The sequence below is a fragment of the Rhagoletis zephyria genome, unplaced genomic scaffold (assembly GCF_001687245.7).
Source record: "Rhagoletis zephyria isolate East Lansing unplaced genomic scaffold, Rhagoletis_zephyria_1.1 Rzeph_scaffold_00227, whole genome shotgun sequence".
Lineage (NCBI taxonomy): Eukaryota > Metazoa > Arthropoda > Insecta > Diptera > Tephritidae > Rhagoletis > Rhagoletis zephyria.
Window position 1 is genome coordinate 110,524 of NW_016157311.1, and position 19,851 is coordinate 130,374.

Genomic DNA, 19,851 nt, shown 5'->3' on the forward strand with positions numbered 1-19,851 from the left:
AAAAAGTTTTTTTTTTTAATTTATTATATACTTTTTAGTCTTGTCTGTATAAAATTTTGCAATAGATACTAAAATAATTCAACTTGCAGAGCAAAATGTTAGCCGTCACTGAACGAACTCAATGAGGTACAACCAAACTCGCTATCGTCTATCCGTGCTTGCTAACTTTGTTGTTGCTTTCACATGCAAAATTCTTCTTTAAGCGATCGGAACTCAAACATAGCGAGTGAGAAGTGGCGAATCGATGACGGCTGTTGTTTGCTCACATTTAGTATATGCCTACATATGTACATACATACATATAGCAGCAATTAATTTCATTTAAAGCAGTCATGCCCAACGTCGGCAGAACTCCATAAGCAAGTGCCCTGCGCTGGCAGAATTCCATATGCAAGTGCCCTGCGCTGGGCATGACTGATTTAAAGAAATGACGTGTCGTCCATTTCCGCTGTAGCGTATGTAGTGCATATTTTTAACTTCTTCTGGCGAGGCGACATCTATCTCTAGAGTTTTTCTAATTGTATGTCTTTGATATGATACCTACGACGAGGTTGATATCTAGACTAGGTTTGCCATAAATACCTTTGCTATATTTATAGTATGGTGGTCTGGACATACAACAACAAGTTGATAAAAGCGTTGTAAAATAAAAATGAATTAGCAACACGAGTTTGCGGGGTGAGCATGGCTCTGAGGTTAACGCTTCTCCTTAGCACATCGATGACGCGGTTTCGATCCCTGCTGAAGTCTAGAAAAAAGAAGTCCGATGAGCAAATGTGGTGATCTCCAAAATAGCTGCTATAACTTCTACCGCTTAGACTTTGTTGCTTTTTCCATTTTTCCTAATAAATCGTGATACAAAGCTCAATAAAAATATTAAAAATTATAATTTTTTTTTTGTTGAAGGTGTTACTCATTGTCTTCATATCATCGAACATATTTACTTCGTATGGAAGAAAATAACCGGCACTGTCAAAAAAAAATGTCGAAAATCAACGGTAAGTCACAGCCGTTTCAAACTTGCACTGTGTGACACTAAAATTGAGTCTGCTATAAAACCGCATTATCAAAATCTAAGTTAAAATCTAACTAAGAAGCTCGAAATTTACCAGACGCCATACTGCATCTACTATTTTGAGTTTTGAAATTCAGACAGCGGATTCACTATTAGATACCCCGAAAGCACCCAGTGCAAAATTTTAAATCATTTCTTGAAATCTTGGAATTTTCGCCGCACTTTTATATTTCGGCCGCACTGTGCGACAGAATTATCTTCATAAATTCACTCACCTGATATCGTCCAGACAGCTTCTTTGAAGGTCCGATTGCACCTCATAGGTTTTCACGCCCGTATACTCCGCTTTTCCGCCAGCATATACACCCTCCTGTTTATCGATGGAGAGCCATTGATGACCAGCGAAATTGTACGTTTCATTGTAGCGTCGTCCCTCACCACCATCTAGCTCGAGCATGGCAGCCGAGCCGTAACGACTCACACGCACCACATGCCACTGACCATCATTTACCGCTATGGCATTCAATTGCAGGCGCTTCTCCTCGGCGCGCAGCGAATTTAAGTTAAATCGAAGCTGCAGGTGACCGCGACTGAGTTCGAGTATTGCGTACTCACGTTGGTGCTGATCGCTAACACGAAAAAGCTCACCCTGTTGCTCGCGTGTACGGAACCGCAGTTGCAGTTGCGTGCTAAACCGATCCGGTTCGAAGCTGAGTGCGAACTTGACATAACTCTGCGGTTTGAATGTGGTTGGTATGGTAGGTAAGCTGCAGGTCGGTCCCGTCCAGCCGGGTCGGCAGTAGCATTTGGCCTGCACTAGACTTGCCACGCAATTACCTTGTTCCCAGCAGCGCGCTGTGCTCTCGATTTTCAAACAGACCGCGTCGGTTTGAGGGCAGGCGGGATAGCTATTACGCGCCAACGCCGGGAACGCCAAATCATAGTGCTCGGAGTTGTGTATGAGATTGCGTATGCAGCCATCGAAGCCTTTAGAAGTAAAGGCATACTGCCAATGGTATAGTGTTTGGTCGAAGTGTTGCCGATAGATGCCACCTACTTGTAGTGGTACATTCAGATTTAGCGTTTCGCTAAAAGGTGGAATCAGACCACGTGCTTGGCATGAATTGTCATCGAATTCGGGCGCTGAACCATCATCCATCTCAAACACTTCGGCGCTACGGCAGAAATCAATTACCATGCGCACATTTTCACTGTCCCAAAATACATCTAATCGATGCCAGACGCCATCGTCAAGCGTCTTTTTTGTTTTCACACGCAATTCCAAAGTGCCAGAGCCAAAGTCGATGAGCAGACGCGGGTAGCCCTGTTCCAGCTCTACGGCAATAAAATCACGTAACAACTGCTCCCCCGGCTTAGGTGGGACTATAGGCCCATTGTAGAGGATTAGTCCATCCGCTTCGCTGGTAATAAATTCGAGACTGAGATGCGATTGTTCACACAGTTGCAGAGCAGGATACCACGCCCAGCCATTTCCACGAAAACTGCGCGTTGTCTGCTGGCAGCGTGGCCCGTTGTAACCTACAGGGCAGGCGACGCACTTTGGCCCACTGCGTGTGTCCACACACCGCCCGCCATTGTAGCAGTGATGTGTGCGACACGTCTCCTCTCGGCTAAAGGTGCGTGCCTTGCAAACACATTGAGCGCTTGTATTAAGTCTCACACCCACTAGCGATGTTTTATTCACACTCACTGTATACGGCGTCCGATTGCGTATCTCCACGTGGTTGGTACATGAGCCCTCGCAGTACTTCCGCTCCTGTAGGCATTCATCAATGCCCGCTATGGTGATATTTATACCAACTTCCTTTTCAATCTCTTCGCGATGCATGAGCACCACACCATTTAAACGCACTGCCTTGAAGTAGGGCTGCTGTGTGGGTGAACGGGCTGCGAAATGTACGTCCGTCAACAACGGTCGCTCTGACTTCAATTGCACACTAAACACATCTACATAATCACGATCTGTGTACAGAAGCTCCGCCAGTTTTTCCCGAAACCGTTCGAGCTTGGACCGCTGTAGTTTATGTTGTTCATAGTCCCACACGCGTATAAAATCTTCATCACTGATACCCGTCAGCCGCATGGAACCCGCCTGCTGCACCGCCTCGTGAGTAATATCGCGCACCACCACAGTCATATTCGCCGGCACATCCACTTGCCCCTGTTCCCGATCGTAAACTTTAAAGCGCAGCTGATAACGTCCACGACGCGTGCCCGCACGCATCATAATGATGCCCGTGTCCGTGTCCAGCTTGAAACGTTGATGCTCTTGCGCTTCCCAATAGTACTTCTTGTCCGGCACATCCCAGTCGTCCAAATCGTGCACGTACACACGTCCTATTTGCGTGTCATGCGATTGTCCTTGGTAATTATAGACAACAACATCCTTGCTGCCTGGCAGCATTTTATTATCGTTTACATCGCCAATAATGACAGTCAAAGTGCTGGTGCCGGTCATGGGTGGTGTACCGTTGTCCTTAATCTCAATTGGTATGAGGTAGGACTTTTGTTGTTCGCGATCGAAGGGTCGCAGCGAAGAGACAATGGCTATGCCATTGCCATTGTCTCCACCTGCGGGTTAAAAGTATACGAATTCATTTTGTTTCCATAGTAAGAAAAGAGAGCAATGTGAAGGCGGTCGGTAGGAAATAATGCGCGTGTTGGTGTTTGGACGGATGGCCATGGTTAATTTGGTTGATTTGCCAAGAGTTTTGTATTTGTTTTGTTTTTATTAAATGGTTTGTTGATATGCCCCGTTAAACGTTGTTCACGAAGTTGTTTTTCATGTTATGAATGTTGCATGAAAAGTAAATAAAAGAGTAAAAAGAGAAAATAAATTTCTGTCGAAGTAGCAAAAAAGTGAATGCCTAAGGCTGGAAATATCTTCTGTCTACTGATCGATTGCAGAGCAATTGCTCTAATTACTTGCCGAGGCGAAATTGAATAATGCTATGGAGAGACGCATTTCAATATAAAAAATTACCTGCTAAGTAATGTATTTTACAAGTGAAAGTTTCAAGGTCCAGAAATACTCTTAGGTAAAATTTTTCTGTATTAGGCGTGTTTTATTTAATTTAAGCTATTACCTTATTTTGTATGGAAGGTTTATACGGGTGAAAACCGAACTCGCTTATCTGCTTAAAAAGCCTTTATTTGCATTAACTCATGCATTATCCTTTTTCGAATGCGCATAAGCAGTCGAACTAATTCACGGAAATTTCTTGCGCGTTAATATCATGAAGCAGACATTCGCACAAAATAAAGAAATCAAAACAAAAATATTTGATTATGAATATTATAATTTTTTTTTATTTTTTTAATTGCAGTCATGCCATTTTCAAAATTTGACCAACATAGGAAATAAGCTTATATGGTTTTATTTGACCAAGATTTAGCTTGTGATGGTTAAATAAAACACATATATGCTTATTATTATTTTATTTGGAAAAGTAAGTTTGCATACATATGTTTACTGTTCTTGATTGTAAAGCAATTAAAATTTGAATTAATAACACGGTGCTACAAAAAAATAACGAAATACACTCGAGGGAAAATTTAGTGCAGTGTAGGTAGAGTCGAGTACAACATGAAAATAGGTTTCTTTTAGTACCTGAACGATCAATTTTTTTTTTATTTAAAAAACTGTTATTTTCGTACTTGAAGCTTTTATCTATTAACAGCTTGGTATTAAAAATATACCTTTAAAATGATGTTTAACAATATATTGTTAGACTTAGCATGTTAGGAATTTTCATCGGGAGAACTTCTCACGCTGATTTCAACTGTACCAAAATTATTTGGCGCAAGTTTATAAAGCAGATATAAAGGTTAAATTAAAGATTTTTGATTTTTTACATAGTAATATATTATGAACTACATAACCGATTTAAAAGCTAATGATGTCAAAATAAAGACAATCCATTTATCTTTCAGTTGATGTGAATAATTAAAATGCTTTTTTTATAAATTTAATCCAATAATACTTAAAAACGAAAAAAATCATACTTTTTCATAAAACAACATTTTTTGACAAAATTTCACAATTAATGAAAAAAAGTTTATACTACTAAGAAAGTACAAGTTAATACCTTTAATTTGATGTACACATTTAGTTATGATCTGCTGTTGAGTTTTAAGAATTTAGTGTTATTTTGGGGATAGTGAAAGAAGTTCTGCGCAAATATCCCACGATATTACGGCTCCGTCTAGCTAGCACCCCATCCAAGGATTTACGAAAAAAAACTATACGGAAACGATTGGTCATCGTTTGGTCAGGATTGGTCACTGATTTCCATCGTTTGGTCATTAACCGTTCTCTTGTTATTCAATTTTCAAATTAGGGGTTGAAAATGTCATGTGCTGGGGTGCTTTGTGAAAAAATATATATATACAAACGACTGGTCATCGATTGGTCAGGATTGGTCACTAATTTTCATCGTTTGGTCATTTGCTGTTCTCTTTTTATAAAATTTTCAAACTAAGGGTTGAAAATTTGATGTCCAAGCATTTTCATCATTCATTTATTCAATTTTTAAAGTAGGGGTTTACTGGAATCCTGAGCTTTTGGTCGCCTAAATATTTTAAATAATTCTTTAAATAAAAAGAAAAAATGGACAGGTATGTTACACATTACAAATTGGCAAACAAATTACAAAAAAATCAACGCCAGTTTTTATAAAAGGGAAGTGTTAAATGAAAAAAAAAATTAAAATTTTTTTGAAATGATGAAGTTTCACTGATGCTTTAAGTTTCATCACTTTCGCTTTTGGTTGAAGGAAACCGAGAATATGCCATTGATATGATCTCAAAAGTTCATAATTAAAAAATTTTAATTTTATTGAAGTAACTTAAGAAGTAGAGAAAAAGTACATATATGCCATTAATATGATCTCAAATACCATATCATTAGTTAAATAAAAAGTTCCTTATTAGAAAATTTTAATTTTATTGAAGTAACTTAAGAAGTAGAGAAAAAGTACAGTTTTTATTGAAATAACTAAAAAAAAGTTATTGGTAGATATTTTCCAGATTTGGTAGATTTTTCTCAAATAGATTGTAAGTATTTTTTTTGTCAGTGGCAACCCTGGTCCTGGAATCAGTCCCGGAGTTAGATATTCGTTATTTTGCTACAACTTAACTCGAAAAAATTTCATCAATAAATATTGTTTGAGAAGCTCTCTCACCATTTAATAAATAATAAATAAACGGGTTTTAAATATAATATATCGCTAGCTTAGAGTGCAAAGTTGCTAAGTCCATTTTTTTCAACTGTACAGGAGAAACAAAAAACGTTGCTAAGTAATTTTCTTCAAGTATTTTGCAAAACTTTGAATGCAATGTTTCGCGTTTTTCATTTACCCTTTATTAAAAAAAAAATAATAAAAAAGTCTGATTTTTTACAAATTTTGTAGATAATTTTGTGACTTAGCAAATTTTCTACGTTTTTCTTAAAATTTTTTTGATGGACTTAGCAAATTTTCCATGAATTTTTCCAATATGTACAATACGAAAAATCCATTTCGTAGGTACGTTTCAAGAAACAATTTGTTTGAACAAATTTATTTTCAGAGATAGTATTCGAGACTTCTAGCTTTAATTTAAGCCTAATATCACCTTTAGTTTCTTTGCTACGGCTTCTAAAATATTACAAAAGCGCGATTTTTTGAGACTTTGACCTCGTTTTTTTCCAAATCTAGAGCTGATGGAGACTTTATACCCTGCAGTGAAAAATTATCAATTGTTAAAACTAACCAACTTATAGTTAGCTTTTTGGCGAGATTTCGATTAATACCTCACTTTTAATTAGCTATGACAAAACCAACTTAAAGTGAATTGTAAAGTCGTGCAGGAGTCATGCAGACGCAATCGGGAGTTGGTTTTCTTTACAAGTTTCTATTAAATATCCTCATACAAAAATTACTTTCAATACACTTTTTTTCTGAACTTCGCAGATTCTTTTTCATATTCAGGACAAATAAAAGGAAGATCGAAATTTTATACTATCATTTTGAAGTTATGTCTGACGGTGTTCGAATATGGGGCCACCCAGAGCAGAATATGTAAACAAATATGAAATGTAATAAAATAAAGTAAATAAATAAGTAAATAAAAAAGTAAAAAAACAAAAAAATATTTTGTTTTTCTTATTGATATTTTATGTCCAAAAGTAGTTAGTTACAAGTTAGTTGACATGTAATGCAGAGGTATCCAGGTCTGACTTTTTTGCGGCCATCGCCCCACAAAAGTAGTTAGCTTTTTCGAACAAAATACACAGTTAATAGTTAGCACTAGTGTTCGCGTAAACAGACTAAAGTTAGGTATAAGCTAACGTCACTCCCTGCAGGGTACTTACGGACTCGTAATCAGCATAAAAAAGTCTATCCAAAACAGCTTTAACATTTGATGCAACGAAATTGTTTCCCATTTTTGTTCCCTTGTGTAATAGATTGGCGCTTACACATATGTTAGTCTTTGGTCGAGCTTCTCCTCCGATTTGTGGCGTGCGCCTTGATGTTGTCACACAATGGGAAGGGACTTACAGTTTTACGCTGTTTTTCTTTGCAGAAATACACTCGGAGGTTTGCCATTGCATGTCGAGGGGCGACCGCTGTTAAGGATAAACCTTCTCTTCACTGAACAGGCACAACTTCTAGAAACACTAGTTTACTTATGTTTATGCATACAATATAAAAATTGCAAATATAGGAAAATGACGAAAAATTTTGTTAAACATTTTTTTTGTTTTAAAATAATCTATACATAATTGCTCAGTCATACGACTAAGTTAGGGCGATCTGGTGCAGCTACAGAATTGAGTTTAAAATTAAATTAAAGTGCAAGCTCCATAGGTTATCCAAAAATTGTCAGATTTCAAATCAGTGAAGTACGTGCTAAAATATAAGCGTTTAAACATTTTTNTCAAATTAAAGATCAAGCTCCACAGGTTATTCAAACATTGTCAGATTTAACATCGGTGAAGCAGGTGCTAAAATATAAGCGTTTAAACATTTTATTGACTCACTCTCTACGTATCTATATATAATTGCTCAGTCATACGACTTAGTTAGGGCGATCTGGTGTAGCTACAGAATTGAGTTGTATACCAAATTAAAGTGCAAGCTCCATAGGTTATCTAAAAATTGTCAGATTTCAAATCGGTGAAGTAGGTGACAAAATATAAGCGTTTTAACATTTTTTTGACTCATTCTCAATGCTTCTATATATAACTGCTCAGTAATACGACTTAGTTAGGGCGATCTGGTGTAGCTACAGAATTGAGTTGTATATCAAATTAAAGTGCAAGCTGCAATTGCGATTACCGTGTTTGTCACAAAAGTAAAATTGGCAGAAAAATTAATAGTGAGCAGTGTAATCTATAGAAAAATATTTACCAAATATCCGTGGAATTCATAGTTTCGAAATTTATTTCCCGAAAGCAAAAAATAAAAATAGCTTAGATCACTTTCTTTTTTAAACACCTAGGATATCACTGACAAATTTAAAGAGCCCAGGATGACGGTAAAATTCAAAATTTTAAAATTTTTTATTTTNCGAAAGCAAAAAATCACTTTCTTTTTTAAACACCTAGGATATCACTGACAAATTTAAAGGGCCCAAGATGACGGTAAAACTCAAAATTCTAAAAATTTTTTGATGCGATTTTTGAAATGAATGATCCAAATTAGCCGGTATACATATTTATGTATTTTAAAATTTATAGAATCAGTGGTAGAATTTTTGTACTGAAAGTGTTAAGAAAGCTTTAGTTTAAAAGCGTAATACCAAATCACCATGAAACGGCGCCAATTTTAAAAGATTATCGAAAAACTTAAGTGGATCTCCAGTTTTTTTCTAAAAAAAATCTCTTCAATTTTATAAATAACCTTTAGATGAAAGAGCAGGATTACAGAAAAGTATGCCAGGGAGTGACTTTTTTCGTTCAAGNTTTACCAAAGTTATATCGAAAAACTTAAGTGGATCTCCAGTTTTTTTCTAAAAAAAATCTCTTCAATTTTATAAATAACCTTTAGATGAAAGAGCAGGATTACAGAAAAGTATGCCAGGGAGTGACTTTTTTCGTTCAAGCTGAATGCAAAGCAATACCGTCCAATTGGAGAGTCCTCAAAAGGATTTTCCAGGATATGTTAAAGACTATTGCATTTACCTACCTACAGTTACCTTTTCACATAATGGAATTAACTAAAATATTTATGTAAACACTTGTTGCACGTCTCCTACTTTCATATAACGGCAAATTTAGAAACCACGAAAAATGGACTTAAAATGGGCCCTAATTGTATTATGTTTATGTATGCAAATACTAATATTTATGCTTGCAACTACTATTAATTTATCAAACGATTCCTAATCTTTGACAATACATGTTTGACTTCATTCACCACGACCTTGAAAACTGACCAAATCGGCGTGACCAAGTCCATGGTAATTTTAATATTATATAATCATCCGAAAGCATTAAAACGTTTGAAATAAATCTCGTCTCACTTTTTTGTATTTTTCACTTGGTTGCTGAAGTAATGAAGAATTGAAAATTCATAAGGGAAAATTATAGTTTTCTTATTTTTTATTTTAATATCTTAAAAGTTTGTAGACTTATTGAAAAATGATAAATGAACGTGAGGTACTAAGTTTAATAACCCTTTATTTGATATATCGTCCTGTTTATAACAATTAACGCATTCCATAGATATTACAAGCCAAAGTTTCATTTTCAAAATTCATACACTTTGATTCAATTGCGCGGGCTAAAGATAAGTTTTAAATTAATCTTTCTTGGCCAATAACAATTGGCTTAGACCTAAGACATCATAATATTACTATTACAATAGGGTCAAATGCCTTTTATTTTCCCTCATACAAAATCGACCCAGCCTAATATACATACATACAAAAATAATGTTGTTGCAAAACCCTCAATACAAATCGAATTCGATAGCGTAAAAAAAATATTCATATTTTTGTGGACTTTTCAAATTTTCTGTGACTACTTTGGACTTAGCAATTGTGCACATCACGGAATAAAACGGGTAGAAATAAAACAAGTAGTTAGATCCTTTCAGAAACGGTGCATTTTCAATATTCCTTGCTTCCTGCATCAAAAACTAATTGTTCATAAAAAGTGGACTTAGCAACATTTCACTCTAAGCTAGCGATATATAAATCAANCATTTTTATTGCACTGGTACAAATGGTTGTGCGAAGTTATGCGAAGTATGTATAATCAGACCCTTACTCTATACTCGTATATATATATTTCTCAACAGCAACTCTACTCACTCCAAATACAGTCACGATGATGGCGAAGATAAACCATAGACCCAGAACAATAATTATTTCATGGTGGAGTTTTACAAAAGTCATCAACATTTTCACAAGAATTATAAAAGTTTTTTGATAATAATTATGTGTTAGAAAATTTTTTAAAGTCGTCAATAACTATTATTTTGAGACTTATAAAAGACTTTTCATAATAATTATCAACGAGATAAATATGTTTAAGTCTTGGAAGATTTTTATTTATTTAAATTTTTATGGAACACCCATATGTAATAACTTTTTAGCAAATATGGATATGTTTGAACGTTTTTGTTTTTTCTTTTTCATACAAAAACCAATACATACATATTCGTATGTATGCCTCTGTTGTAAAAAGACGTAATTGATTTTCTATTTTAACATAAATGAATAAATATGTAGTAAAGTCTACTGCTTTCCACTTATTCCGCTTAAATTTTCCGAGATTAAAAAATATATGGATTCTTTTCAACCACAAAATTCGTTTGTTTACTAAATTTCTTTTGCATCGAGCTTTTTCCAAATTAAGTTACTTTATCAGATATGTATACGCTAAAGTATTATTAAATGTGTATAAATTTAACTATTGTCCGTTGTTGTATTACTAATAAATAGTTTACACTTTATATAAAAAAAAAATATTTAGAACCCGTTTATTTATTACTTATTAAATGGTGAGAGAGCTTCTCAAACAATATTGATGCAATTTTTTTCGAGTTAAGTTGTCGCAAAATAATGAATATCTAACTCCGGGGACTAATTCCAGGACCAGGGTTGCCACCGACGAAAAAAAACCTTACAGTCTACTTGAGAAAAATCTACCAAATCTGGAAAATATCTATCAATATTTTTTTTAGTTATTTTAATAAAAACTGTACTTTTTCTCTACTTCTTTAGTTACTTCAATAAAATTAACATTTTGTAATAAGGAACTTTTTATTTAACTAATGATATGGTATTTGAGATCATATTAATGGCATATTCTCGGTTTCCTTCAACCAGAAGCGAAAGTGATGAAACTTAAGGCAACAGTGAAACTTCATCATTTGAAAAAAATTTTTTATTTTTTTTTTCATTTAACACTTCCCTTTTATAAAAACTGGCGTTGATTTTTTTGTAATTTGTTTGCCAATTTGTAATGTGTAACATACCTGTTAATTTTTTCTTTTTATTTAAAGAATTATTTAAAATATTTAGGCGACCAAAAGCTCAGGATTCCAGTAAACCCCAACTTTGAAAATANTTGATTTTTTTGTAATTTGTTTGCCAATTTGTAATGTGTAACATACCTGTTAATTTTTTCTTTTTATTTAAAGAATTATTTAAAATATTTAGGCGACCAAAAGCTCAGGATTCCAGTAAACCCCAACTTTGAAAATAGAATAACAAGAGAACGGTTAATGACCAAACGATGGAAATCAGTGACCAATCCTGACCAAACGATGACCAATCGTTTGCGTATAGTTTTTTTCGTAAATCCTTGGATGGGGTGCTAGCTAGACGGAGCCCGATATCACACATTTTCCGCGTCTGGCAACACCGACATTGTTGACTACAAAAAATCAGCTACTTATGGTTATGATACCTATAATCGATGATAGTTAATGAGGTTACGGTTATGACAATGGTTATGGCTATGGCGTTATGATATGTCACCACTTATTTAACCTTTATGTAGAAATACGGCCTTGAATTTATTTGTGTGCATGGCCTGGTCTTTTAGATTCTTTGAGCAGTGAGGCTAAGAAATTAATCAATATTTCCTCAACATTGATACATATGAGCCGTTTATTTTGAAGTGATAGAACCTTCCACTTGCGCTTAAATTAAAGCTAGAACTCTCGGCCGCTATCCCTGAAAATACCATTCGTTCACCTTGACTTGATTCCCACTTATAATCATTTATTGAACAATAACAAAATACTGGAGTATTGTGCTATTGGAAAAAAGAAAATTGTGCCCAAATCCATTTTTGTTGTACAATAAATGACTATAAGTGACCTTAAGGTCAAGATCCAGAGATGGCACTTTCAGGGATTGTAGTTGAAAATTCGAGCCTTAATTCTAGCCTAAGTGGAAGAATCTACCACCTTTTGTTTAATTGCGGTAGGTACTCAAACTTTGCCAAAATCACATTTCATCATCAAGGTGCACGAATGGTATTTCCAGGGATACTTGCCGAGAGTTCTAGCTTTAATTTAAGCCCAAGTGGAAGGTTCTATCACGTTTTGTTTTGTTGCCAGAGCTTCTCAAATATTGCAAAAAACGAGATTTTTTGATACTTTGACCACGTTTTACTCAAAATCTAAAGCTGATGGAAACTTTATACTCACAGATTCATAATCAGTACAGAAAAGTCTATCAAAAACAGCTTTTACATTTTTTACACGTTTTTCTCAAAATCTAAAGCTGATGGAAACTTTATACTTACAGATTCGTAATCAGCCCAAAAAAGTCTATCAAAAGCAGCTTTAAGATTTAAGGAAACAAATTTTTTCCCCATTTTTTTGGCCTGTGTAATTGGTCCAAAGTCAGTGCTCAATATGTATGTATGTAAAATTGTTTCACAACTTTTTACTTTCGGCAAAAAAAAAACATAAAAATTAAAAACGATTATGCACATTTATTGTCATTGCGTTTTTTATTTAAAGCAAGAAAACATGGCTTAAATTTATATTGTTTACAATATTATAGCCGAAATTATACATAAATAGAGTTAACCTAAAATAAGTATAAGTAAGAAAGTCTAAGTTCGGGCGGAGCCGAACATTAAATACCCGGCGCAAGTATTAAATATATGTTTTTCACCTTTCCGAAACCTACCACTAGATGGTAAGCCGGGTGTATCAATTTTGAGTAAATTAGCGTCTTTAAATTTCGAAATATTGCAGGTTTAAGCATTTCTGAAATTTACCGTTATATGAAAAGCGGCCGTAATTTTAGTCCGATTTCAATAATTTTCAACGTTTTGCTTTTATGTCGCAAGCACAATAACCATACTGAGTTTGGTACAAATTGGTATAACGGTTACCGATATACATATATGTGATCATCAGTAGTTACTAGAATATCGCAGTTTTCGTATTTCTGGAAATTACCGTTATATGGGAAGTGGGCGTGGTTACAGTCCAATTTCGACCATTTTCAATACCAACCTACCTTGGATTAATGGAAACCTACATACCAAATTTCGGTGAGATATCTCAATTTTCGCTCGAGTTATCGTGTACACGGACGGACGGACATACGGACAGACAGGCATGGCTTAATCGACTTCTCTATTCATTCTGAGCATTTATGTACACATTTGTCTATATTTATCTCGATTCGTTTTGGCTGTTACAAACAACCGTTATGTGAATAAAATTAATATACCCTTGTGCACAAGTGCGCTCGGGCATAAAAACCAAGAGTACCNTTTTTATTTAAAGCAAGAAAACATGGCTTAAATTTATATTGTTTACAATATTATAGCCGAAATTATACATAAATAGAGTTAACCTAAAATAAGTATAAGTAAGAAAGTCTAAGTTCGGGCGGAGCCGAACATTAAATACCCGGCGCAAGTATTAAATATATGTTTTTCACCTTTCCGAAACCTACCACTAGATGGTAAGCCGGGTGTATCAATTTTGAGTAAATTAGCGTCTTTAAATTTCGAAATATTGCAGGTTTAAGCATTTCTGAAATTTACCGTTATATGAAAAGCGGCCGTAATTTTAGTCCGATTTCAATAATTTTCAACGTTTTGCTTTTATGTCGCAAGCACAATAACCATACTGAGTTTGGTACAAATTGGTATAACGGTTACCGATATACATATATGTGATCATCAGTAGTTACTAGAATATCGCAGTTTTCGTATTTCTGGAAATTACCGTTATATGGGAAGTGGGCGTGGTTACAGTCCAATTTCGACCATTTTCAATACCAACCTACCTTGGATTAATGGAAACCTACATACCAAATTTCGGTGAGATATCTCAATTTTCGCTCGAGTTATCGTGTACACGGACGGACGGACATACGGACAGACAGGCATGGCTTAATCGACTTCTCTATTCATTCTGAGCATTTATGTACACATTTGTCTATATTTATCTCGATTCGTTTTGGCTGTTACAAACAACCGTTATGTGAATAAAATTAATATACCCTTGTGCACAAGTGCGCTCGGGCATAAAAACCAAGAGTACCAAAACATTCTATTAATTGGCACACTACAAGTGAACTTATTAATAACCGGTTTTAGTTAGCTGAAAACAAACTGACTTAAGAAGTCGAGGAGTAGTCACCCCTAGTTGAAACATAATGAACTTATAGTGCATTTATAGTTAGTTCAGTTCCCTACAGGGTATACCTACAACGTGTTGTTTCGGATTATTTGGTGATTTTTTTGTAGCAACGTGTCAACAATTTTGGTTTTTGGTGCCGAGATAAAAATAGTAGTTTGTTATAAGGTGTGCATTGACAACATTAAAAATGATTTTTATTTTTTGCCTAAGAGTAGCTTTCCAGATATCGCTACATAAAGATTTTTGATAAAAGAAAAATGGTCGATCAGAAAAATATTCAATCATCAAAACACGTAATACATATATTAAATGACAATAACTAAATTTGCTATCTTTCATCCATTGTACGTTGTTCATGAAAATTACATGTTTTTGAGATAGTTATAAAGATAAAAAATATTAGGCTTTTGTAAAAATGGAAAAATTTTCCATTTACATATGTTTTTAAAAATATATAATGGCTTTCGAAAATTTATTTTTATACCCATTTTTTTAAACTAACGGAAATATTATTTACAAACAAGTAATTTTTAAGCAAAAAACAAAAGCGACTTCAGTTCTCATATAAAAATTTAAAATTTAAATTTAAAATAGCGTTAATTTCTTCACGTTGCATCCCCCAGCAGTAGTCAGCCATCAGAAGACGATACCATCATTTCGCTGCTATTCCGAAAGACCTACATATTTCCAGAATGAGACCTTGCACATCTGAACAAAAAAAAAAAAACTTTACCTGAATGAAAAAATGGTAGCAGGTCTTTTGCACCATAGAACCTCTCTTTTGTACCCAGTGTACGTTTTTCTTTCATTCTAGAAGCTACTACTTCTGCAGATTCTTTTGGTGATTCCAGATCCCTTAGTAAACCATTTATTTATGGCAATATCTCAAAAACTACATGTAGGAAGTAAAATTTTGTTCTATTTACATATGTAATTAGTACAAGGGCCTGGATTGAACAAAGATTACAGCTGCTCTGCACCAAAATCACAGTTGACCGCGTTTTTAAATATTATTAAAATTTAGCAAATATATGTATATAATTTCAATATATGGATCCATCAAACCTTTCAAACATTCAAAGTTAAAGGGGAAAGAAGACAGTTGTTATATCAGCAGGCGAGAAACTCTATTTTTTTGTTTCTTAATAACGCTACACACAGTGAAGAACAACTCCTCCTTCAGGAAACTGAAATAGTTACATTATTTCTTAATTAAATTAAGGTCATAGAAGACTCCCTCATTAAGAATACTTGGGTTTTATTCTATAATGAATAAACATTTTATATATTTAGGTATTTATAATATCAAATAAAACACCTCTTTGAGGTAAAATTTTCGAGTGACGAAAGCTGAACTAGAAACACAAAATTTATGATATCAATTTCGTGACGAAAATTATACGCATTGTTTAACTGCCTTTGAAACGTAGGGAAAATCTTTTTTATTCATACGAATCGTTGCAAAAGTTCTGTTTTTTATTTTGTGTTTCTAGCAGTAGAAACTAACTCACCAAATTATATTTACGAGATAATATCTATTGAAATAAATGTACACATAACATAAAGGCTATTTATTTAAATCAAGTTAAAAAAAAAACAATTGCAGAATGTCTGTTTGTGTATGAATTCTTTGCGGCCAAATTATCAGTGAAACAAAACAAACAGAACGGATAATAATTGAACCAGATCTCTAAATTCAACAACAACGATATGCTCCTGTATCGTTGTCGTTGAATTTGCGTGCAAAATTTTCATGCGGATCCTCATTATTGCCCAAGAAAACATAGCTAGAGTTGCGACAGAGTTGCATTGGCTTCAGTTTATCAAGTTTATTCAGTGAAATCGCTGGAGACATTTATCAGTAGTGTGTAAACGAGTTTCCATACAAATTTTGACAGTTCATTTATAAGGTTTACACAATTATAAGTTTATACGGTTTACAATGCATTTATAAGGTTTGATGAATACCCTTAATGATCATATCCTTTGTTTTCGAAAAAATTAAAAACAAAACAAAAATATGAGAAATGATAACAACTTATCAAATTGGTACCAACTTTGGATACAATCACCAACTGTATTCGTCTGATTGCCACGTAGTTAAATTTTTATTAAGATTTCTACCGGGTGAGGGGCGCACACATGTGCTTTTTTTTAAGAAGTTTTACTTCTATCGCGTGTACGATGTCGCACTCGTGCTATTAAACTAATGCTTTTTTCTCAAGTAGTCTTGCTCAGTGGAAATTTATAGGGGAATTTGCTCTTATGTGTATTCGTTGTATGTTGTGTAATCGTAACTGCATGAGCGTTGTTGCTAGCGGTACATCAAATACACATGCAACAACAACCACACGCGCGTCCAGTTACACTTACGCAGGATACAGCGAATACACAGAAGCGCGAATACCACTAATACATATGTATGTAAGGGCGCATTGGGTGAACTAAATGCATTCATACATACATATTTATGTACAACTGTAGGTAATATAGTACGCGTCTTCCCAGGTAGGTTAAGTGCGGGTGATAAACCCATGTAGCATAGTTAAATACTGTGTACATACCTGCAATTAAAATGGGGAAAAATGTTACAATTTCGGCAAGTGGCTGAAAAAAACTCTAAACTACACACAAATTGTGGTTTCCAAGACATGTACGAAGTGATTAGCACAGCTGCATCCTTCAACTTGTCAACTCGCGGGAAATTCCCCGATTTCCAGGGAATTTGGGTTTAAGTGGCAATCGGGGAATTAGCAATTTTTTTTTGGGAACTGGGTATGTTATTTTTATATCTTAAAGTAACCAAATTAGACGGACATGTTAATTTTTAGCCAGATATAAGCTGTATGCCAGATGAAAGCTAAGATTTTGGGCTAGATTTGTGGAAACCTAGAAAAAAATTGACTTGCCAGTTTTTGAGAAAATGCCCGAAATGTATATTTTCAGCAGCCCGATTTTTAGTTTTCAGGCGGTAAAGTTATGACATATTTATATTTTATTAACACAAAAGAGCGTTAAAAAGCTTGTTTGAAGACCCTTCTAATGATATCCACATCAATGACATGGACTGAGTAGTGCGGTCTCAGTGTTAGTTTAAAAAATTGCCTTTTTTTCGAATTTCAGACGCCACATACATACCAAAGCATCTCGTAGTGGAGACACGAACCAAAACACATTTACCTCTATATCTTTCCAACTTGTAGCCGGAACTCAATATATAAGGTATCGTTTGAAAGGTATTGGCCTATAGAATATCACTAAATATGTTGGGTGTGCTCACATGCCCCTTAAACCGGCAAAAGCAAAAAACGTTTTTTGTTTCGCAACACTTTAGCCAAATTTTTAAGAATCTGATAAATCGTTTACGAAGCTTGAATATATTTTCTGGACACACTCTGCAAGACCTTTCCAACGATATATCAAACATGTCGATTGGACGTCTGCATAAAAACTTCCAAATCTCTTGTATATATAAGCGAGTCATTTCAGCATGCTACTGTGGCTGCTTTCGTCACTCGCGCGCACTGCCGTGCGCTGTGATATTATTTTTATTCATCTATACATATAATAAAATTGTAACAGGTCGATGTCTGTACATTATAGATATTAAAGAAAAATTAGTGTAGGGGGTCTTTATTAAAGCACCAGAAGCCAAATCAACCATTTTTAGAATTTTTGTCTGTCTGTCTGTCTGGCTTTCTGTCTGTCTGTCTGTTTGTTCGCGCATCACTCGAAAACGAATGCATGGATTTGAATGCAGTTTTCACCGATGTATTGCTAGAGGTCTAACTTAAAATATAGGAAGAAAGAAATTAGAGAGTTGGCACCTGTTTGAAAATTGGAGTTTAAGTAAATTGATAAGAAAAAACTTATTTTGCAATATGGGCGTCAAAAGAAAGAGGCTGAAGGACTACAGCCAAAAATATTTTTTTTAGAGTTGCCACCTGTTTGAAAATTTACATTTAATTTAATTTATAAGATAAATTGAAATTGCAATATGGGTATCAAACTGAAGGGGTTTAGGAAATTTTATTGCCGAAAATATTTTTAGGGAGGGCTGCCACCTGTTTGAAAAATTTTATTGTATTAAATTGATAAAATAAATGAAATCTATATCTACATCTAGATATCTATATCTATACATATAATAAAATTGTAACAGGTCGATGTCTGTACATTATAGATATTAAAGAAAAATTAATGTGGGGGGTCTTTTTTAGAGCACCAGAAGCCAAATCAACCATTTTTAGAATTTTTGTCTGTCTGTCTGTCTGTCTGTCTGTCTGTATGTTTGTTCGCGCATCACTCGAAAACGAATGCATGGATTTGAATGCAGTTTTCACCGATGTATTGCTAGAGGTCTAACTTAAAATATAGGAAGAAAGAAATTAGAGAGTTGGCACCTGTTTGAAAATTGGAGTTTAAGTAAATTGATAAGAAAAAACTTATTTTGCAATATGGGCGTCAAAAGAAAGAGGCTGAAGGACTACAGCCAAAAATATTTTTTTTAGAGTTGCCACCTGTTTGAAAATTTACATTTAATTTAATTTATAAGATAAATTGAAATTGCAATATGGGTATCAAACTGAAGGGGTTTAGGAAATTTTATTGCCGAAAATATTTTTAGGGAGGGCTGCCACCTGTTTGAAAAATTTTATTGTATTAAATTGATAAAATAAATGAAATCTATATCTACATCTATACATATAATAAAATTGTAACAGGTCGATGTCTGTACCTTATAGATATTAAAGAAAAATTAATATGGTGGGTTTTTATTGAAGCTACAGAAGCCCTATGAACAATTTTTAAAATTTTTGAATCTCTGTTTGTCTGTATATTTGTACGCGCATCAGTCGAAAACATGGAATTGAATGCAGTTTTCACCGTTGTATCGCTAGAGATTTAGCTTCCAATATAGAAGAAAAAATTAGAGAGTTGCCACCTGTGTTTAAAATTTCAGTTTAGGTCAATTGATACGGTAAAGTGAATACTGCAATATGGCTGTCAAAAGAAAGAAATTTACAAAGGCTTACAGCTGAAAATATTTTTGTGGAAGGTTGCCACCTATTTGAAAACTTTAATTTAATTTAATTGATAGCATAAATTAAATATTGCATTATTGGCATCAAACTAAAGAGGCTAGGAAATTTTAATGCTGGAAATATTGTTAGGGGATTTGCCAACTGATTGAAAAATTGTATT

General features: G+C 34.3%; 1 protein-coding gene across 1 annotated transcript in view; it reads right to left on the reverse strand.

Moving 5' to 3' along the window:
• The window catches only part of LOC108358255 (putative neural-cadherin 2), a 358,474-nt gene that overhangs the window by 109,252 nt on the left and 229,371 nt on the right, over positions 1–19,851 (reverse strand). Inside the window, exon 8 of the mRNA XM_017609477.1 lies at positions 1,291–3,607. Coding sequence (XP_017464966.1) covers positions 1,291–3,607 — 2,317 coding nt within the window. The remainder of the gene's footprint in view (positions 1–1,290; positions 3,608–19,851) is intronic.